Consider the following 23,503-nt stretch of genomic DNA (forward strand, 5'->3'; position numbering starts at 1 on the left):
CATCTGCTGCAGCTCGGTGCAGGAAATGGATGCTACCTGTGCAGTGACCCGGTTGAACCGTATTCATTTTAAAAATTGATCTTGTAAAAGTGAAAAACACTCATGACATGACGAGGGACAAGGAAGAACGACTATATATTTAATGGCCAAATTTATATATGACAAGAAAACGGGACGAAACGTCATTCTCACTTTTGACTTAGCGCAAGTGATGAGACAACTAGACGGGACGGGGAATTTCCGAAACGGGAGTGTTACGTGAAGACGTGCGGTGTGTGGGCAGAAATATTTATGGGATGGGTTAACATTGGGCTTTACTCAAAGATAGAAAATGACTAAATGTTGCAATAATAACGTTATCACCAATGTTTATTGTACTTTATTTATTGATTTAATATATATATATATATATATATATATATATATATATATATATATATATATATATATATATATATATATATATATACACATGATATATATATATATATAAAACAATAACGAATGCAGCCCTGGTGTAGAGACAGTGGCATTGGAGAAAAGACAGAAATGGAGGTGGCGGAGATGAAGATGCTGAGGTTCTCTTCGGGAGTGACGCGGTTGGATAAGATCAGGAACGAGTGCAAACGTTAGGTGTTTCGGAGATAAACCCAGAGAGGCCAGACTGGCATGGTTCGGACATGTTCAGCGGAGCCGGGATAATGAATATATTGGTAGAAGGATGCTGAGGATGGAACCACCAGGCAGGAGGTCAAGAGGAAGACCAAAGAGGAGATTTATGGATGGAGTGAACGAGGACATGAAGTTGGTTGGGGTGTGAGAAGAGGATTCACAGGATAGGGTGAGATGGAAACAGATGGCGACCCCTGAGGGGAAAAGGAAAAGAAGATATATCAATTATAACAGTTGCTTAAAAGTACATCATTGAAAATAATTTGTAAATGATTTCTTTCAAATACACTCACTTCTTTTGAGTGACGAAAGTCGCAGACCATGGCCGCGCCCCCTCATCGTTGCCTGGCAACCTTCGTCCGCTAAGCCAAACAATTTGCCGGTTCGCCGCGGAAGGACGACAGAGGCGGCGAGTGGAGGACAGCATGAGCTCGGTGGCGTTGTCGGCCGTTCTGGACAAGCACATTCGCCGCCTGTGTCTCGACCAGTTTCCCTGTGGTAAAGGCAGCTGGGTGAGGGAGTACTTACCGAATTGACGCGGTCACACCGGCGCCTTTTTACGAAACATTGGGACAAAGCAATCGTCCCGACAATTTTATTTGAATTTTTTTTTCGAACAATTATTTTAAGTGTCATACTTTTGGAGAAATAGTTGTATTTTATTCATACTTGTAATTCGTTTTTTAACTTTTCTTTGTCAATTCCAACTTCTCCTTTTTCGATTTAAAAAATGCGAATCATTTTTTAAATGAAATATAGTACGACAAATTAAATCCACAACCGCGTTTTGACAAACAGAAAAAGGTTTCTTACAAAATACCCAACTGAAATACTTTGGGGCCTAAAAATGAGCTTGAACATGAACATTTCCCAATAAAATAAATTAATAAATTGACATTTTGATCATGATTGAGGGCAAATCATTGTCCGTGTCATTTTTGCATTTGAGCAAAGAAATGCGTGCGTTTCCTCCTAACAGAGGAAGGACGGCGGCAGTGAGGCTGAGGCAGTGACGGAGGACACGGACGCGCTGCTGGACCTGTTAAACTGCCCGCACTCTCCGTGGCACCACGACGAGCCGTGGAGCCCGCAGGCCGCCGCCCTCCAGCGCGTGGCCGTGGTGGAGCCAGAGCGACTGGACGCCGACTTTGTGTGCAGCTACTTCAGGAAGCTGCGGATTGTCGACATGGACGTGAGGAAGCTGTTTTTGTAGAGCCTTCTTGCATCAGAAATGTGTGGTGGTGATTTATTGCTTGGCCTTGTTCAGGTGTCTGTGGTCGACAACTACCTGCTGAAGTTCTGCAACTTGCAGGAACTTGTGCTCAGCGCCAACCGCATCAGCGAGATCTCGGCCGAGAACCTTCCCAGGACGCTTAAGGTGTGCTGACCCCTTAATATTTCGACCCAAATTTGAAACCCTAACCCTTGTTTGAAACTATATCGAAATTCTGAAACCCCAAACCGAATATGAAACCCTATTTTAATTTGGAACCCTTACATTTCAGCTGATATATTCACATACAATTGCTGTCCCATTTCTAAAGAATGTATCAACACACTTGTTCACATTTGTTACTAACCTAAGTGGCCAATTTCCAATGCGTACTTTTGGAGGTGTTGGAGCTGCGTGCCAACCAGCTGTGCGCTCTGGGCCGCCTGGCCATCTCTCCGCCTCCTCGCCTGCAGTACCTCGGGCTGGCCGCCAATCGTCTGGGATCCCATCGAGACGTCACGCTGCTCACAGGAAAACAATGGTTGCTCCGCAAATAACTAACATAGCTCCTTGACATCAAAACACCATCAGGCCACTTATTCCCTACTCCCTTATGTAGTTTTTCTGTGTATTTTGGGGTGACATTGCGAGTCGTGACCTCAGCCTTGTTATTATAATCCCTGCGTGTGTTATGTGAGAGGCCTGAGCTGGTGTGTCTGGACCTGAGCGAGTGCGACTTCAGAGAACAGCGCCCCCTGCTGAAGGCGCTGGGTACGCTGCCGTGTCTGCGGACCCTGGTGCTGGAGGGAAACCCATTCACGCTGGCACCCTCGTACCCTGGCTTCGCCGTGAACGCCCTTCCCCGACTCTCCTACCTCGACGCGGCGTGGATCGCCCCCGAGGAGCGGCACCGCTACAGGGGAATGGCCAACATGAACCGTGAGCGTCCACCTTTCTCATCCTTCATAATTTTTTTACTAGTTATAATTAAAAGATTACCTTAGACCTTCTGGTGGACTGGGCGTCGGCCACCGTGCGCGTGGGCGGGATGCAGGGGGTCCCGGACCCGCAGGACGAGGACCCTGACGCTCCGGAGTTCCCGGTGGTCAGCTACAGCTACGTCATCTCGTACATGTTCTTCAGTCACCAGACCACCGCCTACCGGGTAACGCGCGTTCCACTCGTCTTTACACCGCCCGTTCAGTGACAGACGCTAGATGGCGCTGTTGGCAGGAAGTTGTGATTGGCGGTCCGTCGAAGCGTCAGAGTCAGGATCAGAGTCAGGACCAGGGTGCCGAGCCAACTCAGTCGCTTAACAAGAAGAGTGTAAAAGAGATTGTGATGGTCAACCCGGCAGACTGCGGCGAGGATCAAACTTCCTCCTCTTGTGGTAATAAAAAAAAAATGAAAAAAAAGTGTCAAACAAAATTTGTCACAGGCCGCATTGTACTCATTGTTTCCCTCTGAAGGCCTTTGCTATTAACAATTTGTAATTTTAGTAATGACACAAAGTCGATGCAAAATTTGTCGTTGCAGGCCACATAAAATGATGTTGGTGGGCCGTATCTGGCCCCCGGGCCTTGAGTTTGACACCTATGCCATAACGTGTCAGCTGCTACAAATACACTCGAGTAACTTATTCACGTGTAATAACCATTTACCTCGCAGGGTGAAAGTGAAATTCGGCAATATTAACTTTGTCACAGAGTCGCGATACAGCACGTCGTCTCAGCCGTGGGCCGACTGCGTTGACTTTGGCCACGTGCTGACGTTTGTCGTGCGAGACCTGAGTAGCTTCAAGAAGTTCCTCCATCGAGGATTTGTCATTTTTATCGAGCAGGAAAAGGTAAGAAGTACAAAAGTAGCCACTAGGGGGCGGGAAGACTCTTGTACAAGTTAGTAATGTAATAGTTTAAAAAAAAGCACTCTATCATATTTTAAAGTACATTACAATGATTTTTATTATATGACCGTATTTAAAGTACATCTTTTACATTATATTGACATCCACAGAGCTAGAAAAAAAGGGCAGCGACTTGAACAATTTACTGTAGGAAGTTCAGTAATGAAGTATCTGTTTGTGCAGTGTAAATAATTAAATATTGAATTTAAAAAAAACCAACTCTTATCTCTCATCTGACTTTCAGATCCAGTCGTGGCCTGCGGAGGTCTCAGACGATTCTGCACAAGGTGCCACTGACAAGAAAGGGAAAAAAGTGAGTTTCATCATCTTCATCAAGCAGGTACAATTGGGTCATGCTATTGCCAGTAGAGGACGTTATTGTTTTAAAAAAAAAGAAATTAAAAAATGAAAGACTTTGCCTTTTAACAAACACATTAATAGTCTTAATGTTGGAATTATGAAACTGATGATTAACAATGAATGAGGTGAATATGAAAATAGTTTGAAAAATGTGGACGTAGTTGACAAACTTTGTGTAGAACGTTTCACATGTATTGAAATGTGGCACTTGTCGGAACGCTTTCAGCCCAAGACTACAAAAGACAAGCGAAAGAAATCTGTGGTGGAGTTGGTGGCGGACCCGCCTGTAACCACGGTGGTGGCATCCTCGCACGTGTCCCTGCGCGGCCTTCTCGGCGGAAATCAAAAAGTGGACATCCTTTGCGACTTTGGCTCAATGCACAAAGATCCTCCGGTGGAAGAAGCTTCCGTTATGGACGAGGCAAGTTAGCGCTTGTTTTTCACTGGAGTAAGTTTGCCATTGACGTGGGTCCATGTGGTGTTGTTCTTTGAAGAACGTGAGCGTGGACAGCAAATCCAAGGACGATTCCAAGAAGAAAGGAAGCCGTGCTGGATTCAAGAAACCTGGCAAAGGTGATTCTGACATTAAACTTTTGGTGCCATGTTGCATGACCATATGAAGTTGGCCTCGCTCACCTTCCGCTTCACAGGGATGCGACGCGAGGAGAGCGACCCCGACACGCCGAGCCAGCCCGAGACGGTCACGGTGGAGCTGAGCGTGGAGCTGAAAAAGTGGCGCCACGCCTCCGAGGTGGCGCCGCTGGTGCCCGCCAACTCCTGAGGCAAGACGCACTCTGACTTTCATTTTGACACACTTTTATTTGTACAGAAAAGCCAAAGTAGAAAGAAGAAGCAAGGAAGTGCTTTCAAGTATTCTGCCTGCATGCGCCCCACCAAAATTCAATAAAAAATATTTTCAGGCATAGAAAAAAAATGCACTATGGCTCCCAAATTGTCACACCATTGTATCCTTCACATAGAATCATTTGTGGGGATTTATAGTTCTTTATCTCTATATACACACTGCTCACAACAAGTTTGGGATATGGTAAAACTTCTGAATGAATCAAGATTGCACTCTAACCTCGGCAGCTGACCTTAAATTGCTGTTTCTTTCATTGCCGGGCTTCCATTTTCATTTCTGCCACCTCCGGTTCCTCCAAATTAAGGATGTCTGTAAAGCTTATAGCCAGTTTTAAGCTGAGGCAAAAATGTCGGCCTATATCCCGAGTTTTTTTTTTTGCCACGAGTGTGACAAGCTGTGCAAACAAGGATGCCACGTTCTAGCCCTCAAGTCGCTTTTTTGAGCGATGGACGGACAACCCGAGGCGGGCCACATTTAGAAGGTTCGGTCGTCATTGCAGTCGTGGCTCCAGTGGCCGAAGAGCTCGCAAATGTCGCAGTAGGGCCGCTCGGCGCCCTTGCTGCCATGGTAGGCGGTGTGCGGCGGCGTGTCGGGCGTTTGCGCCTGCGCCGGGCAGTCCTCCGTGTCATGGCGGTCGAAGCAGTCGCAGATGTCGCAGAATAGTCGAGGAGGGGGCTTCTTCTTTTTCTTCTTCTTCTTCTTGCTGCTCTCCTTGTCCTCCCTACACGAAGCATTAGGGTACACTTTTAGTTTACAATTGAATACAATAGAATTTTCGCAACACAATGTTTCTTTTCTTACAGTCGTCACAATTGATTCCTGCTATTTTGTCAAAACACTATTACAGGATTAATACAAGATGGTCAATCATTCTATTTTTACTGACCTGTCGTCGTCGTCCAACTCGCTGGCGTTGTTGCCGTTGAGAGCGGCAGCGGCCAGTTTCTCCAACTGGTCCTTGAGGTCCAAATTGTTCTTCCGCAGGTCAACGATGACCGAATTCAGGAAGTCAATCTGGTCCCCCCCCCCCAAAACATCAACAAGAAATGAATGACTGCTCCAAAGACACGTACTGTATGACTCGGGATGGGCATTTGCAGGAATTGATCTTAAAGGTGAAAGGTTCCGTTTGATGAGTTCAAGGTTTGAATTTTTAAGTGGGTACATCAAACGGAACCTTTCACCTTTAAGATCAATTCCTGCAAATGCCCAAATTTAATACAATAGTTGCAGTGCTAACGTTAGCATTAGCTAGCAGCAGAGCTTATGTTTGGCCATGTCATGTGCCACACCACTACACCAATTGACAAGTGAAATTTGGCACTCACTCAGGAACAATTTGGAATTGTGTGGGGAATAAAAAGCATAACAGGTCTCCTTTAAGTGACACATGCTTGCATGCATGAGTGAAGCTGACAACAACAACAACAAAAAAACGTGAACAAACCGCTGCCTGATGGTTCTGCAGCATTGCAGACAGAGCACAGCATTGGGGTGAACGGAGGGGAGGAAGAAAATAGCAGGTTCAAATTAGAATACAATACACACGCACGTAATGGGAAAGTATGACATTTTAGAGGTTGGGCGGACACATCATTAGGCACACCTGCGCAATCTCATGACATCCAACCATCCTCACAAAATAAGCCTTGATGAAGATGCTAAATTTTCAGGGGGATCAATATTGGGGAAAATTTAACTATTTTAATTTGGGGGGGTATAGAAATGAGTAATTATAGCAAAAAACCTACACATTTATTAAACAATTTACAAATACAGCGGAGCCTCGGTTTTCGAACATCCCGGTTCTCAAACAAATCGGTATTCGAACAAAAAATTGGCGATTTTTTTGCATCGGATGTCGGACGAAATTCGGTTGTCGAACCTCGCGAGAGGAGCCGCATGCCAACTGACTCCGTTCGTTATTACGCTCTCGTTACTCTGAGGATTGCATCAACTCTAATCATGCCTCCATAGGGAGCAAGTGGCAGCAGTAAAGCCATCCTAAAACACAAAGACGCTCTTAAAGCAATGCGACAGCGAGCGCTGCAGTTGCGCGATCGGACAAAAATGCGCAAATGAAAAAAATGCTTTAAAAAGGTGTTTTTTCTTTCTTTTTTTGTGCTTGGAACGGATTAATTCTTTTTCATTATTTGTAATGGGAAAATATGATTCAGAATTCGAACCATTCAATTCTCGAACAGCCTTCTGGAACGGATTGTGGTCGAAAACCCAGGCTCCAATGTACTAGATTAAAATGAAACAACTACAAATACAACAAAAAATATTGAACAAATCAGACAAAATATTTGGATACTAGAAAATAATTTGGTAAATAGAAATATACAAAATTTCAATCAATGTAAAAAAAATAAATAATCCACAGTTATTGTGCAAGTGTGCCTAATGAAGTGTACTGAGGGACTAATGCGGTTGAGCCCCTCTAAAAGGTGATACTGAAATAATCAACACTCGGCTCATGCTGCAAGCAGCTCAGTTCCGTACGACCGCCCCCCAAGAGACTTTAGAAAGAAAAAGAAAAAAAAAAAACGGCATTCGGGGCAGGGTACGGAAGCAAGTTGACACTCAAGTTCCTCTTAAAGCCTTTCCGAGTTTTCCCTGATGAACGTACCTCGGCCTGCGTGTCCGTGTCCCTCAGCTGGCTGACAACGACATCACCTGCACGCCCAAGAGTGTAGAGGCACGGTCACACCACCATCGTTCAGAAAGTGACACAAATTCGACAGGCATTAAAAGTGTACCTGATGGGGCGGCAAGCTCTTGCTCCAGCTCTTTCACTCGTTCCTTGAGCTGAGCCTTGTCCTGCTCCAAGGCAGCGATGGCGGTCTGCAAGGTTTGGGCTGAGGCACTTTGTACACGCGTGGCAGCCAGCTGAAGAACAAGCAATATGAGCGCAAAAATTAACCCATATTGAGAGAGAAAAAGAAAAAAATACTAAAGCCAAAATCAGACAGGAAAAAACGACAACAATGAATGTTTATTGTGGTTTTGCTCGACCTCGCTCTTTAGGGCCTCCATCTGCTGATCCTTCTCGGAGGCTAAGACACCGTTCTCACGAACGGACCTTTGGAACTCGGCATTCTCCTTCTCCAGCTTCTTCTTCAAAGTGCTCTCGCTGTCCACACGGGAAAAAAAAAAAAAAAAGAACATTGCACATTGAGTACAGGAATGATGTCTCATCTTTCTGCTTGAGCACATTTCATTCTCGGGACTGAAGGCAAGTTTCAAATGTAGCTGAAATTAACAGTAGAGTACCTGAAGGCATAACTTGGCAGGCTTTCAGAAGAATACATAAAAAAAAGTCTTTTAATTCTTGTGAGATGGTAGAAAGGTAATAAGTGACAAAATGTGTCATTGCCAAACCTTTGCTTCAACTCCTTCAACTGTGCTTGGAGTTTTGAGTGCTCGTCCCTGAGCTGAGGGGGGGGGACAAAAATCATCACGCTCAAGACTCAACTTGATTGATGCAGCATTGACAAGAACACCTTGCTAAATTCACTGTGGTCCTGGTGATTGTTCTCGACATCCTGAGCCAGCTTGTCCTTCTCATTTTGGATCGACTGCAGGGAGCGTGACTTAACGGACACCGCTTCTTTGAGCTCCTCGCTAAGGAAGAGCAGAAAACGGCCATGTTGCGCTGTTCAATACCAAAACGTAGGAATTTACGACTGAGTGGCGGGCGGGCGTGCTCACATTTCCCGGGAGAGACTCTCCAGCTTTTGGCTTTTGGCATAAAGTTGCTCTTTGGAGGTGCTCAGCTCTTGCTGGTACTTTGATTGCTCTTGTTTGAGCTCATCCATCTGAATGGATAATCAACGCAAGACAAATATTAGAGCCAGATTACAAAATAGAGAATAGGAGGGAAAAAAAATACAGCGGCGTCTTCACTCAAATCAACTCTCGCCATTATAATAACTGAAAATGTCATGAATTCTTTCAAATTATTTTTTGAATATAAAAGCGTAGCTCATTTGTGTTCTCTATCAGTTAACACTGTTGTAACAATAACATTTGCTTGTTTTAAAAAGAAAATCAGTTGATCAATAATATCTTTTTTTGAATTCCTAATAGGTACCTGCGTTTCCATTTCTCGCTTGGAAGAATGAAGACTCTCCAGCTGAACTTGAGCTTCACACTTATCTTGGAGCAAAGCGTCTCTCTCCTTGGTCAGCTGCTCAAGGGCCTCGGCGGTCTGGCCGGAAGCCTCGGAAGCCTGCGGCGAGCGGGACCATGATGAAACACGGTTTTAGAACGCAGCGCGGGCCACGGCGCAGCGGAGATGACAAAAGCTTGATTCGAGCCTCATTTTGGTCTCGCCGGATCGAGAGCGTGCTCAATTGCAGAACCAATTAAAATAATACACAGTGAACATGTGTGCAGTACAAATAGATACGACCTGTAGACTCAGAACGGAGGGGAAAGCGGAAATGAATGCGAGTTAGCCGTTTTATTAGGTACACCTGTCCTGTACCCGACAAGATTAATTCTGACAGCTCTGGTACAAGAAGCTATAAAAATTAGCGTCTGTTTTTTTTTTTTGGCGCTCAATTAGCAATGATTATAAAAGGACCCGTGATTGCTCTTGTCGCAATAATTTCGCCAAAACACCGCAAAACGGAAGAGGTGTTGATTGTGTTATAAGTCCACAGGGAGGAAAGAAGGCTTGCAATGTATGGTGAGGATGTGAAGAATGAAAACCAGGAAGACAGACAAGCAGGCATGCAGGTGCATTGGCGTACTAGAGGAACTAGCGGAGGAATACCTCAAGCTGCTGAGCAATGGCCTGTTTAAGTTGAGACTGGAGCCGCTCTCCTTCGGCCACAGCCTCTTGGTGGCGTTTCTCCGTGGCGGCCGCGTCCATTCGGAGGGTCTTCACATCCTCCTGCAAGTCCTCAAGCTGGCCAATTAGCAGTGACTTTTCCACAAGCCACTGGGAAACGTTGTGCTCAGAGCGACTGCGTCCAGCGAGGAGCTCCTCCTTCTCCGTTTCCAGTGCCGCCACCTGTTTGTCGGTCTCGGCCAATTTGGATAAAAGCTCTCGCTTGTCTTCAGACAAGCGGCGGGTCACTAGCTCTTGTTCCTTGAGTTTTGCTTTTGCCAGGTCGGTTTCTGCTGTTAAAGACTTCTGCTGCTCGTCTGCGTTCTGAAGTTGGGCGGACATGTCGTCGTTGTCCCGCCGAACTCGGGACAGGGTGTTCTGCAACTCCTCCGTTTGCCAAGCGGCTTGAGTCCGTTCACTGGATTCCGCCTCGAGCCGTTCCTCCAGATGCTGCTTGGCCTCGGACAACGACTCCGTCTGTTTTTTTAGCTCCAGGATCTCTTCGAGGAGCTTCTTCTTTTCAGCATCCGACTCCTCCGTGTGTTTGGAGAGTTTGTCGACTTGCCCTTTCAATTCCAAGGTGGATTGCTCCAGATGCAGTTTGAGCTCCCCGCATCCTCGAACCAGATCGGCATTGGCCTTTTCCAGGAGTTCGATTTGGGAGGAACGTTTCCCCAGTTCGCTCTCGAGCTGGGCCTTTTCTTTTTCCAAAGACGTCAACTGGGCTTCGACTGAATTTGTTTTGCACGTGACTTCCTCCAGCATCCCTTCTAAGCGAGACTTCTCCTGATTGATATCGCCCTGAGTTCTGGAAGAGCTGTCCAATTGATCCTTTGTGGCTCGGATGTCACTCACAAGCTTCTCCCGCTCTTGCAAGAGGTCCTTAATGTCAGCGGCGGCCTTGGAGTGCTTTGCTTCTATTTCGCCCTTCTCACCAGCTAGACGCTCGTAATTTGTCTTCTGCTGCTCGAGCGCCGCGTGGAGGGTCAGTTTCTCCTTCCTCAGAGCATGCAGAGCCTCTGAGCTTTCGGAATTCTGCGTGCCAAACGACTCTCTCTCTTGCTCCAAAGTTGCAGACATCTCGGTCAGCTTTAGGTTGGACAGAGTCAGTTGCTGGGCAGACTCTTTGATCTTCTCTTTCAGCTCTTCAATATCTTTAAGCAGCTCCTCCTTCTCCTTACAGACTTTCCTCTGTGAGGCGAGCAAGTCTTCCTTCTCCTGTAGGAGATGAAGCCTTTCGGAATCCGTCACTTGGCTGCTGGTCTTGGACTCCTCCAGCATCTGGACCAGGCTGAGGCGAGACGCCTTCAGGTCTTCGCATTCGTGGACGGAGCTGTCCAGCTCCTTCTTGGCGAGGTTGAGCTTATTCTGCAGTTCCTCCTTCAACGCCTCGAGGTTCTTTTTGTCCAACGCAACTGCGCTGATTTCGGAGGACATGGTGGCCTTCTCTTTGCTTAGCGTTTCTACGAGAGACTGCAGCTGATTGTTTGTCATTGTCAGATCTTCTTTCTCCAAGTTGAGAGACTGCAGCTTGGCCTGCAACTCTGCGTTCTTGGCGTCCAGACACTTCTTGCCGGTTTTAGCCGCATCCAACTCCGAGATGAGCTTGTCGTTCTCGCACGCGAGTTTAGACCTGCTCTCCTTGAGGTCCTCCTCTAGCCTGCTGCGCTCTTTGCAGATGTTTTCATAGTCCTCCAGGAGCTGCTTGTTTTGACTTTCAGCCCGCCGCCCATCCTGCTTCTGTTTGAGCAGCGTGACATTCTTTTCCTCGTTTTGTTTCCGGAGATCCTCAAGATCGGACTGCTGTTTGATATTTGTGCTCTTCAGGTTGGCGTTTTCATCCTGTGCCTCCAGGAGACCTTTTTTGAGTTTCTCCAACTGGTCCTTGAGTGACGTTCTTTCTACCTCTGAGCTCTCGTTGCCGTCGAGTAATTCATCCCTCTCCTTTGAGAGCTTCTCTATGGTAACCCGGAGGTCCTCGTTCTGTACGGAAAGATCCCGGAGAGCAGAAAGCTTGCTCTGCGTCTCTGAGAGCTGCGTTTCCAATTTGCACGTGTCAGCGCGAGCTTCCTCGCTATCCTGACACTTGCGCTCCAGAGCAACAGTCTGCTCTTCCAGTTTTGCGGACAAGTGTTCAACATTATGCTTGGAGGAGTCGAGCTCAGCGGAAAGATGCTGGGAAAAATCAAGTTGATGGGGGGGGGGGGGGGGGGGGGGGGAGGAGGAGGATATATTCAAAGATGCACATCAAGAAAATGTAAGGTGATCCCCAAAATAAACCAAGCCAATATGTATGAATGCAAACACAAAGGTTAAGCTGCAGAAATAAAAATAAATAAAAACGGCAAAGACACCATAGCACAACACCGAATGCACGTTCAATAGTGATTTGGATTTTGCGGCAAATCCAGTGTTACTCGATTAAACGTGACATTGAGTCACATTTTGCTCCGCTGCGATTAGTTCATGATGGCATTTTTTATATGAAATGACGAGAGGGGTCATAAGCGCTAATGTCCAAGGGGAGGTGAGGGGCTTCTCACACACGTACACTATAACAGGAAAGTAATCACAGCTTCACTTTTTCGAGAAACATCGATTGGTGGGAACGGGATGCAGATTAGCTGAATTTTAAGCTTCGTGGCAAAGACACTGGCATCTTGACTTAGTTTAATTTGTTCTACTGCTGTAGTATGTCAAGGCCTGGTTTAAAAAAATATCAAATGTCAAGATTAACAATATCAAGGAAAAAAAATCATGTTATGTGATCGCTGGGTACAAAGAGAGAGCCTACTCATTACCTGAAGCTTATCCTTGTACGTCTTCAGCTCAGACACCATCTTTTCCAGCTTCTGGCTCCTGTCCTTGGAGGAGGAGAGCTCCTTCTTCAGATTGTCCAGTTTGTCTCGCAGCCCTTGGACCTCCTTGCCGTGGACCTCGGAGGCCTGGGTGAGAGCCTTTGCCTGAGAGTCCTTAAGCTCCTCGGCCTGGCTTGCACTCTGCTGCACACTCATCTCCTTGAGTATGAGAAAAGACCACGAGTGACGACGGATGCAACGTTCACGTTGACTTCAGAGATCGAACCATCAACAAATAATTAATAAAAAAAAAATGCTTTCCCCTAATATGTCTGCCATATCACTACTAACCAATGCCGCAATCTTCTCCTGGAGACATTTCATTTGAGCTGCATGGTTGTCTCGCGTCTCACACAGTTCCCGGTCTTTGCGCGACAGATCCTGCTCCCGTTGCTCATTGGAGAGGGCCACCTTGTTCTTCTGTTCCACCAACTGACTCTGCAACTCCTCGAGCCTCCTGAGAGAGGGAGGGCAGGCAGAGCGGTTAAAAGCGGGGGAAAAAACAAATCTTGCCCTCGTATGTTGAACTTATCTGATTAAATATATTACTACAAAAAGATTAGTCACATCTACCTATCGAATTTTTTTCCCCCCTAAGGGTACAGCACTCAGCACCTTTCTTTCTGCCGAAGGTCTTCATTCATTTTGCTCAGCTGCAACGAACTGTCGCCGGATGCCGTCATCATGTCCGAAATGTCTTTCTCCAGTTTGCTCTTGTCCTCGCCCAGCTGCCGCACCTTCTCGTCCGCAGCCGCCAGCTTCCTCTCCAGCCCTGAGTTGAGAGAAACGTGGCGGCTCGTGACTTCATACATATAGTTGTTGTTTCGCACGTTTATTCTGCTTACCACTAAGCTGACTCCTGAGAGACTCTGATTCTGTGGTAAGAGTCGTGCACTGCTCTTCCTTTTTGCTGAACCTCTCAAGGGTTTCTGGCAAACCAAAAATGACATTTTTTTTTTTTTTTTTTTGTTAGGTTGAGGATCTAGTGAAACGGGCACAAGGCGGGGTGCTACGCAACAGGCTGAGGAGAAGAGAAAGTGAATAATTCCTCACCTTGCATAGTTTTTGCAGATTTAGTCTGCTCCTCTGTGCTTATAGCCAACTGTTGCTTCTGTGGGCAAGAAAAGAAAAAAAAAAAGTCTTGGCGACCCACCAAATGCATTTCAATGGGCATTGCGGAAAATATAAGTATATTTCTACGATTCTGACTGTCATCCAATTTGTTAGAACTAATTCAGTGCATGTGTGGATTTAAAGGAGAAAATTAATCCCCAATATGGTTTTTTTTTTCAGTTTTTTTTTTTTTAAACAAAAATGTTCCACTGCAGAATGGAGGCAAATGATCAAAGTATGGTTGTGATGAATAAATAGTCAACAATTTATATGTATAAATAAAACTAAATACACTTACCAGGCCTCCAAGCTGCTGCTGCACAGTTTCTTTTTCACTGGCTAAGCTTTGCTGTAGTGACAGGATTTCATTCTCTTTGCCTTCCAGCAGTGATCTCAGTTCACCAACTAACTTTTAAGCAAAGAAAATAAAACAAGATTGCATTTTTGAAAACCACAGTTGACATCAACCAAGACATCAAGTATTAGCTTCAAACTCACACGCTCAGTTTCTGCACAATTTCAGCAATTATCCTCGAAAAGGTAAGCTTTTGTATTTGCCACCATAGTTAGTACCTCAGTTGCCTGTGGGTTTCCTTGATTGGGAAGATCTTCCAGTGGTGCTTTCTGGTTGCTTTGGCTAAGACACAAACATCGGACCATTTGTGCCACCGTCTCTTTGGTTTCTCTCTCATCCTGGGCCTGGCGCGCTAGTTGCGCTCCCATCTCCTCCAGCTCCTTCACCTTGAGCTCGGCCGCGTGGAGCTTTCCGAGGACGTCCTCCAGCTCCACCAGGTGCTGATTCTCAGCTTTGTCAACGCCGGCGCGCACGGCGTCATCTAGGCGCTCCTTGTCTTCGGCGAGGGAGGCCAGACGCTCTTTCAGCTCGTGAATCTGCATGTTGCGGGCGGCGGCGGCTTCCTCCAGGGCTCGCTCGTGTTCCAGCTTCAGCTTCTCCAGCACGTCGGCATTGTCCTTCTCGGCCTGGCTCAGGCGCATGCGAAGCTGCTCGTTGTCGCCGGACAGCTTGACGCCGGCGGCCTGGAGCTGGGCGGTCGCCTCGCCGTGCGCCTTCTCGTGAGACTCCAGTTTCTCCTGTAAGCTGGCCAGCTCCTCCCGCCGTTCGGCTTCCAGTGAGGCCAGACGGTCTCTCAGGGACGTGATCTCCTCCAATAGGGGAGAGACGCCGCCGCCGTCAGGGTCGTCGGAGGCCTGCCGGGAGCCCAGACGGAGCTGCAGGTCGGCGACCTCCCGGGTGCGAAGCGAGAGGTCCCGCTCCAGCTCCATGATGCGGGATCTCTCCGACACGGTGGCAACCTTGAAAGGCAGACATTTTAAGTTCAGAAGTATCTGACACACTGAGCCTGCTCGCAGGGCACGTGAAAAGACATTCAAAATGATTACAATTGTTGTTGTTTTTTTTTTTAAATGATTATGCAAATTATATTTTCCTCAGATTTTTTTATCAATCCCACACAGCAACATTTTGAAGTCATCAACTGTCGGGGAATGATTTGAATGTTTTCAAACAAACCTCACAATGGTAACAGTTTTTGTTCAAATGCACCATTCCAAATTATTATGCACAGTAGTGTAATGAAACGCAAATGTTTGATTTTGTTTCAACACAAACATAATCCACCTGCTTTCTTGGAGGACTTTTTTTTTCAGGGAGGAAATTAGAGGGGGAGAAAAACCCCTCACATTTATTTCCACAATAGACCACAAACCAATTCTAGGTGGACCTCCAGACATACCACCTGTTGCATCAACTCTATCATCTCGCTAAAGTGTGTGTGTTTTTTTTTTTTCCCCCTCCCCTCCCTATCCTAACGCGACACGGCAACCATTACCCTAGTGTCTTCTAACTCTCTTTGAAGCTTCTCAGCTTTGGTCTTTTCAAAGTGTAGACTCTGTTCAAGCTCCTTACTGTGGACATGCTCCAGCCTGGTCTGCGTCTGTTAGTACACAAGGGCAGGGGGGAGAAAAAGAAAGAAGGAGAACACACCAGTGCCACCATCACATGCCAGCCCGACACAGACAAGAGGAAGAAGGGGACCAGAATGGACAGTTGGATGGAGTCATGGGTGATAACTAGAGCATAAGGAAGGAGACACCACCAGTTAGTGCACAACGCTCAGGTTGCACCATGAGCATAAAGCTTGTGAATATGCAGAAAAGATGCAATGTGCACGTTGGGAAATTAGGGAGGGGTGAGGGGATAATGGGGACATGCAAACTGACACCTGGTCCAAGTAGCTGTGCTTGGTGGAAAGAGAGGGATGTGCCCATGTATGATGTTGTGCTGCAATGTTTTTGGATGTTCTTTAATTAAGCTAACTGCGTTTGGTATATTTTGACCCTCCGGTTTTGTAGGTCAAATTGTCACATTTTAAAGTTAAAGAAATACAAGCAGCAATGTCCAAATGATTGGAAACGCTACCAGAATTGCTGATAGGTGGGTGGGGGGGAGTGGGATGACAGGAGGGATCTCCAGTGGTTCCATGCCGAGCACTGGACCAACACGGGGAGAAATTTTAAATGATAAAAAGGACGAAGACAAGAGGGAAGAAGAGGCAATAACATCACTAAACGGGAGGCATTAAAAAAGTTCCAGCATTAGCCGCCAGCTTGCGCTCAACAAACTTTTTGGTTTAAGGTTTTTGGTTTGTTGTTGTGAAGCCCCATGCACATTCTGAGGGTGACTCATAAACCGTTAGTGCACAGCACACATACACGGAGGGGGATAAAAAAGGGGAAAAGGCGTATCCTAACCCTGACACCCTGGTTTTAATGCTCTAGTTTGAGTTCCTTCCGCAGTGGAGTGGAAGTGGATGACAAATCCTGCCATCGAACACAGCCTGAGCAAGAGCTGGAACACTGCACTTGGAAAAACAGGACTCTCATCAATCAATATATATTGAGTCGCTAGTTTGTGCTCACATCATTGTAGATAAAGAGAGAATGCAGATGTGGTGCTTCCTGTTCCACCACCACCACCGACTTATTCGGACCCTATGACAATTTGGACTTTTGAAAACACGACAAGCAGACACATTTTGGAAAGTAGCCTGTGAGTATTGTTGTACGCTCTATGTATGTATGTATGTATGTATGTATGTATGTATGTATGCGTGTGTCGGAGTAACATATGCAAATGGTCTCATTAAACATGCCAAGGTCTGAATGTGTATGTACTATACATTTGGAAAAATCCAACAAACACATTCATTGTGATGCGTGTGCATATTGAAATGAAATCAAAATTACCTCCAGGTCACCTTTCGTAATGCACGCCTCCTCAACGCGGAACTGAAGGTCTTCCACTTTTCTGTTGGGAGAAAAAAAATTATAATTAACTATAGACTTTTAAGTGTTAACAGTAGACTCAATTTGACATGTTGGCCCTACCTCCGCTCCTCCTCGAGTTGATTGAGCAGCTCGACTTTGTCTTTGTCGGCCGCCTCCACCAAGGCACGTAACTGATCCATCTTCGCCTCCATCTTCCAAACCACACGGTACAAAATGTTCATTTTGTCTGTCAAATTTGATGCCGCCCTTCCCACAAAATGCGCGTTTCATCAGAGTTACCTGCTCTTGGTCATCCCTGAGCAGCGAGATTTCCTGCTCCATCTCACCGGCGTGGCTGGTGGCTTTGGCCACCTCGGCCTTCTCCATGTCCCGCTCCACCATGAGCTGCTCAATGTGTTGCTGCTTCTCCTTTAGAGCCTCCTGCAGGGCCGTGGTGCCCGAGATCTTGCGGTTGTACCGTGACGACGTTTCTGTCAGCTGCGTGATCAAAAACAAACTACCGTAATGCAACGGATATGAAAAGAGGCTTGATGCTGAGGGCCCACACTCATTTATTTGTAGTCGACGCCAATCTGTCTTAAGTCATCAGCGCATCTTACCAGGCCAGTGCGGCTGGCCTTGGTGCTGACCGAGGAGGTCACGGAGCTCATGGTGCTGATGGAGGAGGCACTGGGGCTGCGCTTCAGGCTGCCTGGCGTCACGGCCGCCTTGCGAGCCGTAGCCTTGGCCGGCGTGGTGGAGGGGAACCCGATGCGCGTGACTTTGTGCACCGGTGCGAATAGGCCGTACCTGGGCTGGCACTGGAAGTACCTGCGGAAGCAGACAGGAAAGGAAACCTTTGAAAAAATATTGTGTGAAACTCTGAATTTGTCTAGGTCATCAAATTCCTCCCATTAAAAAGATAATAACGGCTAATAAAACTTCATACCTTGTGCCCGCCACTGCACCGTCATTCTTCCCCAAGGGCTCATCCAGCTCCACACCACACCACTCGCCTTTCGCAAAATCCGTGTCGCCGATAAAGCGCACCACTCCTGCCTTGGTACCGCCGACCTGAGGAAGGGAAGGAAACCCCAAAACGACCTTTAAAGATCAAAACGTGCACCTTGAGAAATAAAGTTCAAACTAAAGATTTACTGTGTTCATACGTAATTGATGAACAGACTCAATATTTGTAATAATTAAAAAGTGACTTTTCCATTATACGTCCGCTTTAACGCTTTTCTTTTGAGGAATGTGCAACATCTCGTTTTGCATGTGGTAAACCTCCAAACCGTGGACTGTTTTGAGTAGCCAAAGGTCTCAAAGAGTCCTAACATGCCCCCCACCAAAGCTGACAGTTTGACCGCAATCTGCTCAACACTGGCACGTCTTTCTGGTGCTTTACAGGAATTATGTCATTTAGGATTTCAGTGAGCAAAGCAGATTACAGTGAACCCTCTCACTATTGGAGGTGTTTGGCATCTAAGTACCTGACTCTATAGCAAAAATTCAGGAAGGGGGGAGGGGGGGGGGGGTGAGAAGATAACCCGGACATTTTTTTCTAAATCATACAGACTGGCTGGCTGCATCATTAGACAAATTAGGTAGGTGACATTTTCATTTTTCTTTGTATTGCTAAATGAGCCGGATTAATCTATGAACTGAACCGATGTCTAACTTAACACATTTCTTAGCATTCTTCATTATTTTGATTAACAAGTGTGGTCACGGAACAAATTAGACTCTTATCTCAAAGCACTGCTGTACAGTGACTATGCTGACATGCTTAAGCTATTGTAGAGAAAACAAAAGGCGGCAAAGTTTACCAACACCCGGTCACCCATCTTGAGCTCCCGTTCCCCTTTCTTGACCGAGCCACTCTCTGACAGGTTGGAGACTGATTCACTGTTGGTGCGAGCCAGGTTGGACGACTGCGCCGTTGGGATTGCGGACGAGGTCTTCTTGGCTGCTGCGGACTTGACAGCGGGCGCGTGGGAGGCCACGCTGGCTACGGACCGGGCGGGCGAGGCGGCACGGGAGGGTGGTGCCGTCTGGGTGCCGTCGCCCTCTCCCTCGGTGCGCGACAGCTTGGACGGTCTTGTGAAGATCCCTCGCAGGGCCTCGCACTGGAAGTAGCGCACGCCCGCCACCGAGCCGTCATTCTTCCCGATTGGTTCGTCCAGCACGATGCCCGCCCATTGTCCCGGGGCGAACTGGGTCTCTCCCAAAAACTGCACATAGCCCGGTTTGGTTCCATTCACCCAGACGCGCTCGCCTATCTGGAAGCTATCGCCGTCATCGTTGTTGTCGTCCACGCCGGAGGCTGATTTTTCGACCACGGCGGTTTTACTTCCTGTTGAAAAGCAGGACAAATAGTACATACATCTCATACCTTGAGGAAGTGTGGCAGAAAATATATATAATATATATATATATATATTATATATATACACAATATACTAAAGTGCCTTTACAAATTCCACTTATACAAATGCCACTAAAAAGGCAAACTTCTGATCTGAATTGTTAAACCAATACAATCCTTTATTATTCCTCTTTCAATTGTGTTCATTCTGTGTCCACTAGGTGTCACTAGTTCAAAGCATGCAGTCTTACCTGAGGCCGGGTTGGTCTTTGGTGCGCCGGTACCTGGTACCCGAGCTACCTTACTGGGCACTTTGATACCGCTGGCCTTGGCCGAGCTCATGTTTCCTCGTGTGGTGTCGTGGACGTGCGAGGCCAAAGTCCGTCAACGGGCGCAGTCTGAACGTAGACCATGTAAACCACCAGGTAAAGGCTCTTGGATGGTGATGTAAAAAAAATATATAGATAATATATACAAATCCAAAAATAGAAAAGGCAGTAGGAGGTTGGAGCGAAAAAGAAAAAAAGAAAACACCCTTAGGGAAGAAAAAAAAAAAGATTTGCGCATTGGCACAATCAGAATAATTTTGTGAAGTGGACCAATATACAGACTACAGTAACAATCTACTCACTGGGTGTTAGATTTCAAACAAATTGTCACTTCATAATTTTATAAACTGTAATTAATCATAATAATGTCATTCTTCGCCCCTTGGTCACTGTGTGCATGGAAGATGAAAATGTTTGGACGCCCCTGCACTAGTGTAAATATGTCCTTGAGTCATTTGCGGCCACTTTGTTTTGGGAGGCATTCTGTTCCTGTGAGCACAGCAGAGGCCATGTCACACGCCTAAAAATACTCGCCAAAAGGCCAGATGATACGCCGGCACAGATCATGCCTCCGCCGAGCTCTTCTGGCGGCATCCGCGACCTTGATCGACTGGCAAACGCGGCCACTCAGGCTTTTTGTTCTACCAGATGAAATGGGAATGTCTGGCTGGTAGATGAAAACTGGATTATGGCCGGGGGTTGGGGGCAGATCCGATACCACCAGCAGTGTTAGATAATCCTATTTGTCAGATTAGCAGCCCACAGAAAGCCTATTGGAGCGATGTTTGATTTTAAATGTCGTCACCTTTTGTCAACGTGCCCCATAAACCTGCTCAAATGTCATGGAACATTTTTCTCAGTACTTTTTGTGCAACTTGCCGTTTCCTAAAATGGATTTGGACAGCAAAACTCTAAACAGGTGTTAGATAGATGATGATGATAGAACTTTATTCATCCCACAGCGGGGATGCTACTTTTTTGTAGGCCTATTCGTGCCAGACAGGCCTACCAAATTCTATGTGGCTAAATGAAACAAGTTTCAGGGTCTGAATTAAAAACATAATAGATAGCAAGCTAAAATCTGAAATGGCTGGCTCAAACCAAAATGGAAGACTTCCTGTATCTCTTCAGGTGTGTCTTTGAGACTTTGTTGGGACAAGAATTTATCTATGATAGACATGCCTACCAAATTTCATTTAAGTAAAACTTCAACATCTGACCTTGTGGATTCATCAATTTTGTGTTTTATGGCAAGTCGTCAAAACTTTCCCACCATGCTTCACCCACGCAAAAACTCAACACCAATCTGTCTTGAAGTTGAACCGTGTTGTCCAACCTTTATTGCCAATTAGAAAACGCTTACGACAGAAATGTCACAAAAAGAGTGATCTCATCTTAATTAATTTACTCCGTTTGAAACTTAGGCAAAAAAAAAAAAAAAACACACACACACACATGCACACGCACAACTCCAACCTCAACATAGACACACTCTCAAGATATTTGTCAGTCGCGGAATGAAAGGCGGCCATCATCATCGACCCAGTTTAACCGGAGCGTTCCAGTTTACACCCCCTATGCCTACCAAAGAACAGCCTCGGGGTCATGGGACCGCCAGGAAAAAAAAACCCCAAAACCACCGCACTTAATGCCACACAATATATCAACTGGCACTGGTGGACCCCAGACAGAATCTTGAATGTGGCCCATCCAAGCCATGTCGCATTACGCGTGACCACTCAAGTAAAATCATCCACTTGGAGACTTTCCCACTGCAATCATGTTAATCTTGAATCTTGTAGCCACACACTAATCTGCGGCGAGGCTGGCGAGAAGGTGGCAGGGGGTGTTGGGAAGCCAAACCATGGAGCACAGACAAATTGATGCTTCAGGGCCATAACAATAATTTGTGCACACATGTTTGGGTCCCTCCTTTTCACAGAACCTTGGAGAGTAACAGCATTTTAACATCCAACTAACCCCCGCCCCCACCCACACATCCTTCCAAACAGTTCACTAAAATGTCACCTGGATCACGAAGCATTTCAATTATGCAGTCTCTCAAAACACTTTGTGGAGGGAAAAACATCAGAGAACAAAGACCATTTTCTGGAGGATATAAAGGCAGAACATCATGCTACCAAAGTAAAGTTAATCCTAAAAAATATGGATTTGACGCTTTCTTTTGTGAGGGGAGCACGGACTACAGGGCCATGTTTACCTTAAAGCATCTGTCACAGTATCGGAACATCTATTACGACACAAGTGCAGAAGTGATAGGAACCCTTTCATCAATATTTTTGCAGAGCCAATCGTAAATTTGGTAAATTCCGGTTAATTACCATGGAGATTTTCCAACTTCCTCTGCAACTGTCGATTAAGAAGTTCGTGTAAAAATGTATCGTACTTTCCCGTATGCAACAAAACGAGAAAAAAAAATGTCTGAGGGAGAAAGTTAGGGAGTGCGCTGACGTTGACAGCTTGAACCGAGAAGCTAACGGACGCCGCCTATCTTTGAGGTGGCACATCTGGTCGCGCTAACGGCTAGAATTAGCCGTAAATGATTTAACATAGATTATAAAATATACCTTAAAACACTCCAGCTACCCTCCCACCGACCACAGCGAAAGATATACTACAGGGGAACGTCATTCGAAGGCGGCCAAAAGTATCCGCAATGTCGCTTACGCGATGGCAGCTCCGGGGCCGTGGGAGGGCTAACTTTTCCCCGTAACAAATAATGACCACCCCACGGATAACATCGTGTAACTCGTAGCGATTTTGACAATACGCCATGGCAAGTTAGTGCATATATCAAACGGGCGAGGCCCGAGTGACAGCGGGTAGTGGAAGACCGAGCCACGTTAGCCATTAGCCGACCTGACGCCTCAAGTAAAGTCGTCACTTACCTGGGCAACTTCAACCAACGTCCACTCGTTTAGCGGCATTGCTTGAACCCCTGCCCCATTTTTTACTTGAAAAGGCGACTGAAATGACTTGACAGTGCGTGAACTGACCTGTTTAGGCGTGCCGTGGATAGAACCCACGTCTTCCCCGTTGAAAGAGAAGAGTTTATCGGTTACTGCTGCTTCGACTTCTCACTCTGGCAACAAATCCTGTGCCGGCGGAAGCGCGAGGTTTCCGACCAAATAAATTTTGTCCAACTAGAGTTCCCGTAGTAGGGCTCAGATTTGGTCAATGCAGCGGATTGGGTATTTGAACCAAGTGTATAACGTGGATCGCGCATGAGTGTCGTTCCCCGATTTGCTCTATTCATCCATCATTTTATGTATAACTTCTTACCAAGAAAAAATATATATGAATACATCTGTTATATTTTGTCATTTTATTATGATGCATATAGGTGTATATGGCTGTATGTCACACATTTGTACAAAAAGTTTGCTATTTTTGTCTGTTAAACATAGTTTCAATATTTATATTTTAATATATTTTATTTAATACTTTTATTCTTTATACTGCCCGTATGCTTCTTAATTTTTGTAATGTTTGTTTTTTGGGGAATTCTTTTCTTCATTCTTAGTGCACTGGAAAGGGAGAAGCTCTCTAATTTCGTTGTACAATTAAGTTGTAAAATGACAATAAAGGGCATTTTATTCTATTCTAAATACACACGCAAAAATGTTTCTATTTACCGCCACTCTTGAAACGATTTTTCTGTTGTTTTAGTAAA

At 46.0% G+C, this 23,503-nt stretch overlaps 2 protein-coding genes and 1 long non-coding RNA gene across 16 annotated transcripts; 1 reads left to right on the forward strand and 2 right to left on the reverse strand.

Moving 5' to 3' along the window:
* Window positions 1-512: 512 nt before the first annotated feature.
* Window positions 513-3,619, reverse strand: LOC148397663 (uncharacterized). 3 transcript variants are annotated; one of them, XR_015858496.1, is made up of 5 exons: window positions 2,885-3,547; window positions 2,608-2,798; window positions 2,253-2,406; window positions 966-1,165; window positions 513-866 (listed from the first exon to the last, which is right to left on the reverse strand). It is a non-coding gene; the product is annotated as an uncharacterized LOC148397663 (long non-coding RNA). The 3 variants fall into 3 exon arrangements; XR_015858497.1 differs by having other exon boundaries at window positions 993-1,165; window positions 2,253-2,798; window positions 2,885-3,619; XR_015858495.1 differs by having other exon boundaries at window positions 2,253-2,798; window positions 2,885-3,548.
* LOC148397664 (leucine-rich repeat-containing protein 43-like) lies at window positions 600-12,030 on the forward strand. Of its 5 annotated transcripts, none has more exons than XM_088375305.1 (13): window positions 600-1,184; window positions 1,652-1,864; window positions 1,940-2,050; window positions 2,287-2,426; window positions 2,586-2,824; window positions 2,890-3,050; window positions 3,119-3,275; window positions 3,592-3,731; window positions 4,033-4,128; window positions 4,375-4,569; window positions 4,643-4,721; window positions 4,799-4,930; window positions 9,106-12,030. In XM_088375305.1, the coding sequence occupies exons 1-12, from the start codon at window positions 1,098-1,100 to the stop codon at window positions 4,927-4,929; spliced, it is 1,749 nt and encodes a 582-aa protein (XP_088231431.1). In that variant the 5' UTR covers window positions 600-1,097; the 3' UTR covers window position 4,930; window positions 9,106-12,030. The 5 variants fall into 5 exon arrangements, with proteins under 5 accessions (XP_088231431.1, XP_088231429.1, XP_088231430.1 ...); XM_088375303.1 differs by lacking the exon at window positions 9,106-12,030 and having other exon boundaries at window positions 601-841; window positions 976-1,184; window positions 4,799-5,163; XM_088375304.1 differs by lacking the exon at window positions 9,106-12,030 and having other exon boundaries at window positions 601-841; window positions 985-1,184; window positions 4,799-5,163.
* Window positions 4,948-22,982, reverse strand: clip1a (CAP-GLY domain containing linker protein 1a). 8 transcript variants are annotated; one of them, XM_088375299.1, is made up of 27 exons: window positions 22,827-22,982; window positions 19,732-20,015; window positions 18,942-19,468; window positions 18,062-18,186; window positions 17,733-17,943; window positions 17,413-17,610; window positions 17,233-17,324; window positions 17,092-17,152; window positions 15,675-15,779; window positions 14,398-15,138; window positions 14,123-14,233; window positions 13,765-13,822; window positions 13,557-13,640; window positions 13,327-13,483; window positions 13,003-13,168; window positions 12,655-12,870; window positions 9,797-12,028; window positions 9,110-9,247; window positions 8,728-8,834; window positions 8,520-8,640; window positions 8,398-8,450; window positions 8,032-8,149; window positions 7,776-7,905; window positions 7,646-7,692; window positions 6,461-6,475; window positions 5,900-6,027; window positions 4,948-5,734 (listed from the first exon to the last, which is right to left on the reverse strand). In XM_088375299.1, exons 2-27 carry the CDS (start codon window positions 19,820-19,822, stop codon window positions 5,488-5,490), a joined length of 6,279 nt encoding a protein of 2,092 aa, XP_088231425.1. In that variant the 5' UTR covers window positions 19,823-20,015; window positions 22,827-22,982; the 3' UTR covers window positions 4,948-5,487. The 8 variants fall into 8 exon arrangements, with proteins under 8 accessions (XP_088231425.1, XP_088231419.1, XP_088231422.1 ...); XM_088375293.1 differs by having other exon boundaries at window positions 8,290-8,450; XM_088375296.1 differs by having other exon boundaries at window positions 8,290-8,450; window positions 19,732-19,878; window positions 22,827-22,970.
* Between the last annotated feature and the right edge of the window lie 521 nt (window positions 22,983-23,503).

The sequence above is a fragment of the Syngnathus floridae genome, chromosome 5, assembly GCF_059516105.1.
Source record: "Syngnathus floridae isolate MCC-2025c chromosome 5, RoL_Sflo_1.0, whole genome shotgun sequence".
Classification (NCBI taxonomy): Eukaryota; Metazoa; Chordata; class Actinopteri; order Syngnathiformes; family Syngnathidae; genus Syngnathus; species Syngnathus floridae.